This window comes from Pagrus major, chromosome 23 (genome assembly GCF_040436345.1).
Source record: "Pagrus major chromosome 23, Pma_NU_1.0".
NCBI classification, from domain to species: domain Eukaryota; kingdom Metazoa; phylum Chordata; class Actinopteri; order Spariformes; family Sparidae; genus Pagrus; species Pagrus major.
The window spans coordinates 10,251,740-10,261,064 of record NC_133237.1 but is presented as its reverse complement, the minus strand read 5'-3'; the positions used below and the strand labels follow the sequence as shown (position 1 = coordinate 10,261,064).

At 44.4% G+C, this 9,325-nt stretch overlaps 1 protein-coding gene across 1 annotated transcript in view; it reads left to right on the top strand.

The window, feature by feature from the left end:
- The first annotated feature begins 7,271 nt into the window (after positions 1-7,271).
- Positions 7,272-9,325, top strand: part of LOC141020069 (protein kinase C beta type-like) — a 93,828-nt gene continuing 91,774 nt past the window's right edge. Inside the window, exons 1-2 of the mRNA XM_073495115.1 lie at positions 7,272-7,562; positions 9,228-9,259. Coding sequence (XP_073351216.1) covers positions 7,384-7,562; positions 9,228-9,259 — 211 coding nt within the window. The 5' untranslated portion in view covers positions 7,272-7,383. The remainder of the gene's footprint in view (positions 7,563-9,227; positions 9,260-9,325) is intronic.

The window sequence follows — 9,325 nt, the reverse complement described above, 5'->3', positions numbered from 1 at the left end:
TTCTACAAGGGCCTTCTCACTGTAATGTTGCTGGAAGTCAACACGTAATGGTGAGTGAGACATGCTCGGAAAGGCTCTGACATTTAGCATTAAAGTCCGAGGTTGTGTTAACATATTGTGTAAGAATTCAGTGGCAGCAGGTCGTCTGAACAGATTTTTAGCTATGCTAGCATCATGGCTGTGTGGCAGTGTCTGCCTTCGGTCGGGTGGTCCGCTGCTTTGGTTTCTTTGAATATATGTCAACATTCTCGTTAGCCTTGGCTGAACTTTGTGTTTCGCGCTAATCTGCAAATGTTAGCATGCTAACACGTTGAACTTACGCTGCGTTCCAGTCAAAGTCGGAGGCTTCCCACCTGCAAGCGTTCCAGGCGCACAACGCCAACAGTTAACAGTGAACTCAGCTGACCGTAACAAAATGATGTCTCTCTGGCATGTGTACACACAAATGAACCCTCAGCCGTAGCGCCTCCTTGGCTAATAGAAGAGGAAAACAACACAATTAAGATATTTTCACGATTTGTTCTACAACACAAAACACCTCAGTAAATACCCGGCGTCTGAACTGAAGAGCGTTTATCTGTCTAACGGCGGTTGCTAACAAGTGGCTAAATGTGACTACAGACGTTTTACATAAGCATGCCAAACACCGAGAATCTTTTTCTGTAGTCGGTCTTTCCAGGCGGACTTTAGTTGCAAACCATTCAAACTTTAACTTTACAACGTAGTTTGATCAATTCATAGTAAATGCATGTAAAGCATAGTGAGATGCATAATCGTGGTGATCTGGCAGTTTCATTGACATCTCAAAAATCATGTGGTGTTCATCTGTGGAGATTATCTTGCTGAAATAAAACGCATAATTATCATGAACTGCAAAAATCCAAAACCCAATGGAAAAATCCCAAAGGCTTTTTGTCGAGGCATCCAGGGCGATGCTAACTTTGGGTTAGCCTACAAAAATGCATCATCCCTGCAGCACTCTATATAAATACTGTCTAGAGATACACCCTAAACCCTCCACACGGGTGCTGTTGTGTGAGGTCAGACAGCTCCTCCCTCATTAAGTGGGGGTAGATGGATTTTCCCCGAATTTACGAGTAAGAATTCCAGCTTCGAGTGGTGCTCCGTTGCATATTTTATGGAGAAAGTCATAAAGTCTTTGAGTTCAGAGTTGTCTGAAATGTAGCAAAAGACTGAGAATATGTTGACCGCTGCTCTCGCTAAACATTCACAGGTTATGTTTGTCATGGTGATGTTGTGAAGGTGAAATTGTAAGGTGCAACACCAATAGATCTTTAAAAGAAAGGGGAAAATAAGATTTGTAACTGATTTGATGTGATTTCGGTCACAACACCAGCGGCGTACCTGCTGTCATCCACATCTTATCGGACATCCAAGCCGGCTCGCCAGCATAGACGCTCGCCCTAGTTCAAAAGCCCAGGGGAATAGTTACATCAGACCCCGTGTATTGATGAAATTGAAAGAGATCAGTGGCTTATGTGCGAAACGATGGGTCACCCTCTCACAGCCTATACATACACACAGGCCCATTCAGGTGCTCGCAGGGTATGCTTACGTCACCGCCAGTGTCTCTTGATGCCTGTCACCATTGCAAATTAAGCCGTTCTTATCATTTTACAGTCTGGCGGCCGTAGACACAGACGCTTATGTAACAATGCAGGTGAGCGTGCCTCAAATGTTCGAGGCTGTGTGAATGAACAGGCGAGGTAATAGTGACCAGAAAGGTTTGAAAAATGAGATCTCAGTGAACCTTGTATTGATGAGAGCAGGGTGAACTGCGCACACTGTCATTTGTCCTGCAGCTAAATCAATCTCATCTAGGTCACTCACTGCCAGCTGACTGCTACTGTGTGTGTGTGTGTGTGTGTGTGTGTGTGTGTGTTTGTGTGTGTGTGTGTGTGTGTGTGTGTGTGTGTGTGTGTGCAGCACGGACCAGTTGGAGTGATGGTTGTCACTGTCCTGAAATTACATTCTGTGGCCTCAAAACAGGTGGGAGATCAATACATACTCTGCCGTATGTACATGAAGGATATACGGCCATTGAGCATGTTTACTTGCCGTCGGCAGCGATGTCGTGCTTCACACTCTCAGCAACAATCACTCACCTCTGTCCCTGCATCGCTGTCACCACGCCTCACATATTCATCCCTCTGCATTTACTATACTGAGAGATGCAGGTGGTGGAATAGGTTTCTTGGCTCTTTCTGTGAAGCGTCGCATTCACGGAGCAAATGACTCAGGAAGTCATATAATTTAACGCCTTAAATGCATCTTGGAAAACTTGACGACATGAAACTCATCCAACAATCGCAGATGATGATCCTCCAAAAATCCCTTTGAAAGCAAAAGTCTTAAGATGAGTCAGAACTCAGCAACTGTGCTTGCTTTCAATGCCAGCACTCAGACTAAAAGGGAGGAGAGTCTGTGTTTTTCCCTTCCCCAAGTGGGACTCAGAAAATGAATATTCCACATTGAGATATTGAAAGTCGTTCTGGGTGTTTACCGTCGGCTGTACATGTTGCTATTTTAAGAAATGACGTTTAATCTTCTGTTCCATATGCCGTCCTTGAACAACTTGCTCCAGATAAACGTGAATCCTAATTAAAATGGACAGTTTGCACGTAAAGGCGAGCGTGTTTGAGCATAAAGGACATTTGGAACACATTTTAAATGTTGTCAGACTGAAGTCTTTGACAAAATCTGCAGATGGAGTCCTCAGGTGTAATGCAGCTATGTTTGGACGTCTGTGACAAGGACTTACTTGTCACGACTTATACTGTTTGAATGCCAACCGTGTCTCCACCAGTGTTGAAGACATGGGCTCACGAATGCCATTTAAAAGCACTGCAACAAACTATATGGTGATATATACAGTATAGTACAAGACAATATAAATTTGTCAGCCTACAGAAATGTTGCCCTACTGCTCAGATATAAGTTGTTTTAGTGTCTCTGGGTGTAACTTTCTAGACAGTATTACACGTCACTGACCAGGACTTTATTGCAACACTGGATCTTCATGTGATTTTGACACTGCTGTGCCCTAGAAATTACAAATCCTCATTCCCAAGCGACAGAAAAGGTTGATTGCCAACGACTCCCAAAGCAACATAGATGAACAATCCAAAACATATTATGTATGACCTATAGGATCTTCAACATATCCTCGTACCTAAACAACTGAATAAGTTGGTTGTCATCGTAAACCAATATACACCGATCAGCCACAACAGTTGACGTGAATAACATTGATCATCTCATCACAATGTGACACTAACAACACTACCCGATGGCAGTGGCCCCCCAGCAGGACAATGTGCCCTGACACACCGCAAACACTACACAGGAACAGCTCGAGGAACACAATAAAGGGACCGAGGTGTTGACCGGGCCTCCAAATTCCCCAGATCCCAATCTGATGGAGCATCTGTAAGATGTGCTGGAGCAGGTCTGATCCATGGAGGCCCCACCCCCCAACATACAGGACCCAGAGGATCCACTATGAAACGCCCTGCTGCCAGACACCACACGAAACCCTCGGAGGTCTTAAGTCCATGGCTTGACAGGTCAGAGCTGTTTTGGCTGCACAACGGGAACCTTCACAACATTAGGCAGGTGGTCATAATGTTATGCCTGATCGGTGTATATCACTGTTCCCAAAACAACATGACTGTTGCAGCGTAACAGCAACAGCTGTTGGATCTGGGGTTGCAATTTGGTTAGGTTTATGCTGGGATGGGGGCGATTTTCACACAATTTGGTCATGGCCAACAAATTTTAAGCATTGGGCCCGATTATGAACGTCAGGAATGACGAACGGACGTGTAGTGTAACACAGTTGAAGAACAGTGATGTTGTGAACAGTGAACTTACCTTTGACTTCTGGTTTCACACTGGACACTTACTGAAAGTCTTGTGCTTGTTAAATCTGACTGTCCATTCTCAACCTCTTCCCTTTACAGACTTTTCACTCTTGATACTGCTTCTCCTCACTTCCTCCTTTGCAGCCGTAACAATTACCATTGCTGCTGCAGGTCACCACTGAGGACAAACTGAAATCAGGGTCATAATAAGCTGCTTTCATTTTTGGCCTGTATGACGGTGTTTTTTGATGAGGACACGCTCGGATCTTCATTGTCATGTGATTAACCTTTTGAAATAATCGCAGTTTCTTCAGGTTTAGGCACTAAAATTGCTTGGTTAGTTTTAGGAAACCATCATGGTTAGAGGCTAGAATGAGTATGTTAGTTAGGGACCTGACGAAAGTGATGTACGTTACGTAAGTCAAATAAAATCACTCCTGAGTGATTTCACTTACATTGAAAACCGTTAAGGCTAATTTTTGCACCCTTTACGTACAAAAATAGATACTGCTCCATTCATCTGTATCTGTAAGCTTAGAAAACCTGCAGAAATACAAACAAAATGAATGCAGAGTATCGACAGAAGGCTCCATCCGTATAACGCTGATCATAAATGAGCCCTTAGGGAGGGATTTCTTTACGGTCAGTGCGGCCAAGAAACAATACCGTCAACCAATAACCATTTCGATTTACATATGGGCATGTTAGTATTGTCTGAAGGCAGGCTTGAAATATGTGACCATATCCTTTAATTTGTAGGAGAGCTGAATGTGAATCTTATTTTTCAGGATTATCTATAAGCTGTCTGGGTTTTGAAGCCATAAACAGTTTCTATATATGTATATCTATATAGCCTTAAAATATAGTGATATTATTTTAGAGCCACTAAATCAGCAGAGAAAGATCTTCACTGACTGATTTTTTAAATGTTGTATTTATGTCTAAACTAACTAAATAAACAAACTCTCTTTGTTTTCATGATTGAATAAACTGAACAAACAAACTGACCTTAAAGAACAACAGTTTCATACTGTTTTACTTTGTTTATATTTGGCGGACCCTGCCACCTGTTTTCCTCTGAGAACAGCTTGTTTATTCACTTATGGAAAAGATAAATATTTCTGGGTTGGTATCATTACCTCATTAATATGGCAAACATTACAATGATCAGAAAACTACATAGTGCCCCTTTAAACAAATCAGACAATCTTCTAACACTACAAAATGTCAACATTACCTGTAACATGACACAGGAAATGATCAGTAATTGATAGGGTAAACATATTCCTATTTCGTAATACAGATCCTGTTTGAATACATTAACTAACAGGCAAAAGCAGTCCTCCAGCTTTTTGAATGTCTGGTATTTCAAAGTCTTATTTTTAGTCACATTTGAAGAACTAATTAAACTGCACTTTTAGGTAGAAAGTGAGAGATAAATAAGCTTTTACAGTTCAGACTCTCCAGATAACACTTACCTTAAATGTCAAGGCGAAGTAAGGAAGTTAAAGCTCCTCTCTCTCTCTCCCTCTCACACACGTCTCTCCTTCTCTCACTAACACACACACACACACACACACACTGTGTCGCTCTCTCTCTCTCTCACACACACACACTCTCTCTCTCTCCCTGTGTGTGTGTCTCTCTCTCCCCCTCTCTCTCTCCCACTCTCCCCCTCACTCTCTCTATGTGTCTCTCTCTCACACACAATCTCTCTCAATTCAATTCAATTCAAATGGGCTTTATTATTAATTATATATACAGTATTTTCTCTGTGTGTGTGTGTGTGTGTGTGTGTGTGTGTGTGTGTGTGTGTGTGTGTGTGTATGAGTTTGTGTGTGTGTGTGTGTGTGTGTCGGTCATTCACTGTCCCTCAGGTTGTGGCATGTTGATACATATTGGGCAGCAAGATATGCCCTGTCTCCTTCTCCCAGGAGTATTTTTAACTTTGAGAGGTCATTCAGCTCTTTGAAGTCTGAGATTACAGAGTTGAACTTGTTAAAATAAATGTTCCTTGTTTCATTGAATGTTTTACATTGTAGGAGAAAGTGCATCTCTGTCTCAACACATGTTCTGTTTTCTTTTGGTTGCCATGATTTTTTGTGTCTTCCTGTTTGGATTGTCAGTTCAGGATCTGTCTCTGCTTTCTATCTCTGACAGTAGAGAGATATTCTGCTAACTCATAATCTCTTTTTAGGGCTAGATAACATTCTAATCTACTTTGGCTTTTAGTTTCTTCTTTCCAATGTTCCAGGTAGGTTTCTTTACATTGTGCTATAATTTGCTTTACTCTGATTGGTGTTTGGAGAGCAGTGTTGTTGTGAGGCTGGTCAGACTGTGTCTGAGAGGGGGCAGTTAGCCTCAGTACCAACTGACATAGGGGACTCTTTTCTGGGCTCAGCTCTTGAGTTTGGAGGGCTTTGGAGTTGAGGGTGTCTCGGGGGCTGGATTTCAGGCGGTTAAAAAAGTTGAGCGTTTTCTTTTGAATGTTAAATATCAGTGGGTATCGGCCTAATTCATGCATTTGTAGGTGTGTTTCTGTGACCTATGTAGTCTTAAGGAAGAGGGCACCCGTAGAGGGATGGATGACATACTCTCTCTCCCTCTGTGTGTGTGTCTCTCTCTCTCACACACACCCTCTCTCTCTCTCTCTCCCCCTCACTCCCTGTGTCTCTCTCTCTGGCTGCTTGGCTCAGGAGGCGTAACAGGTTGCAGGCTTTAGGGCTGGTGGACCCTGAGTTACTGTTTAAGGGGCTGGTCCCTGCACGCCTTCGGGCTGAGTTTGAGCGTTATAATTATTTTGTTAATGACCCTGATGTGTCTCAGAAGGTGTGGTGTGTAGTCGGGGCTGTTTGTAGCTTGAGGGAGACTGAACTGGTCTGGGATGTACAGTGTTCCTGTATAGTGCTGCGATGAGTACCTAGACATGTTGTAATGAAGGTGGTTGAAAGTCAAAAGTCTCTCTCTCCCTCTTACTCTCTCTCTGTCTCTCTCCCTCTTACTCTCTGTGTGTGTGTGTGTGTGTGTCTCTCTCTCCCTCTCTCTCTGTCTCTCTCTCACTTACTCTCTCTCTCACACACACTCCCTCCCTCTCTCTCTCTCTGTCTCTCTCTCACTTACTCTCTCTCTCACACACACACACTCCCTCCCTCTCTCTCCCTCCCTCTCTCTCTCTGTCTCTCACTCACTCCCCCCTCTCTCTCTCTGGTACTGAGCGGCTCTCGGGGCTCTCGGAAGAAAAGGAGGAAGCAGAGAGAGAGAGAGAGAGAGAGAGAGAGAGAGAGAGAGAGAGCAGCGCAGCGGGCTCCCGTCTACTCAACCGAAGGACAAGAAAAAACCCGAAACCCAAACAAACTCTCGAAAGCTCGACACCAGCAGCGGCACCTGAACTCCTCTGCTCGGAGCAGCGCTCGAGACACGACTTCTTGCAGCCCCGGAGACGCTTTTGAGGCAGAACCAAGCGGTCCAGAGTCCCAGCAGAGAGACGCACAGCGGGAGAATGGCAGACTCGGCGGCGGCCAACAGCGACGGGGAGGACGGACCCCGCGAGCCCATGCGGGGCTTCGCGCGCCAGGGAGCCCTCCGCCAGAAGAACGTGCACGAGGTGAAGGACCACAAATTCATCGCGCGCTTCTTCAAGCAGCCCACCTTCTGCAGCCACTGCACCGACTTCATCTGGTGAGGAGGGCACACAGGGCTCAGTCTGAGCAGTCCATTTATCACAGTCATTACTTCATGATTCATGCTCTTTGACAATGAAATAAAGAAAGAAAAGGCTGTGAGTTATGATAAATATATATTTTAATAGACTTTCAGTTTAGAAATTGGTGGGTGCGTCAAGAGGTGAAATTTAAAGTAAGGTGGCAAGTTCATTTCATGATTTCTTGGTAGTTTGAATGAGAAAACTAGTCAGAGAGGGATAAATTAGGCCAATTGATAAGAAAAAGACAAAATGGCTGTGGTGTGGTTTGATAGTATTACATCATTAAGTTACAGCAGGAATAAAGAAAGTGGGAGGGTGGCACCGGTTGCACATTTTCCCTTAGAATAAACATCGATTTTAGCCTCATTCATGTGCACGTTGAGGCTATATATGCAAGGTAGGGCAGAAGGCAAGACGGTGAGATATGTGGGCTGAGGCGATACAAAAAGGAAGAGCTGCTGCAGACCGGTGTTTGATGGTATTAGGTAGGCAGAGGAAATATGAGGAAAAAAACAAACATGTTGTCCGAAAGCGTCGAAAAAGCAGTGCATTGCATCTGAAATAACCTGAGCGCTAAGAAAAAGTGTTTCACAGGGGTCAAACGCTGACCTCGCCTCAGCCTCCTTCTCCTCCTTCTCCTCTCTTCATTTTCCCCTCTCAGTCACCTGTACAGACATGTCACCATGCAGCCCACCAGGGTTTACTAGACAGTGTCAGCGCTCGGGTTATGAAATGACTCTCCGGCTCTGTGTTGGCCTAATTTGTCCCGTTTATTATTATCTGCGCTGTGCACTATTCCCCAAACGGCCATTATTTAAGTCCTGTGATGGGCTTTTTAATTTGTGAATGGCTAAATGATCTGACCTAGAAGACGGGAATCAAATGGGATGGTCTCACTTGGTTGTAAATATCCCTCAATAGAGGAACACTTTGCACCATGATGTGTAATTGCTTGACCTGTTTAAATGATCAAACTGTCTATCTATCTATCTATCTATCTATCTATCTATCTGGGTCAATAAGCATTATGAAAAAGAACAATGAGAGCACTCAGTGATTTCACACCCCTGGAGATTATCTATTTGTAGCCACAATATGAAAATGAGCAGGGCTGAATGGGAGTTCAAGCGTGTGCGCGCGTATGTGCGTGCACCTGCAAGCATCCCAGCATTCTCCATATACCATTGACTGGGTGTGGTTGCCCATTGTGCCCCGGGGGCAGCTGCAGCTCTGCCTAACAGTATGCGTGAGTGCACGTGTGAGGCTGTTTGCGGAACTAAAGTTGACCTCAGAGCTCGCGCTGTCCACCGTTGGCACAATAATCGAACTGCCCGGCCCGCCTGCATACCTCAGCGTGTGTGTTTTAATTCGGGCTCTTTTGGATAGAAAGCTGTAGCGCTGCACACAAATGGCAGACAGTATCTGACCTTTCTCTCTACACAAACTGTCTTGAGGCGAAGTGAGAGGGTTTCAGAACTCCTTCAAGTTATTTTCTGTGTCTGTGTGTGTGTGTGTGTGTGTGTGTGTTTGTGTGTGTGTGTGTGTGAGTGTGAGTGAGAGACAGTGTAGTGTATGTCCGCACACACACGTCCGTGCCTGTATGATGTTCAACCTGTTCTCTGTGTATGTTCTCTCCACAGGGGTTTTGGCAAGCAGGGATTCCAGTGTCAAGGTAGGTGGATTAAATGCTCTCACACACACACACACACACTCACTCACTCACTCACTCACACACACT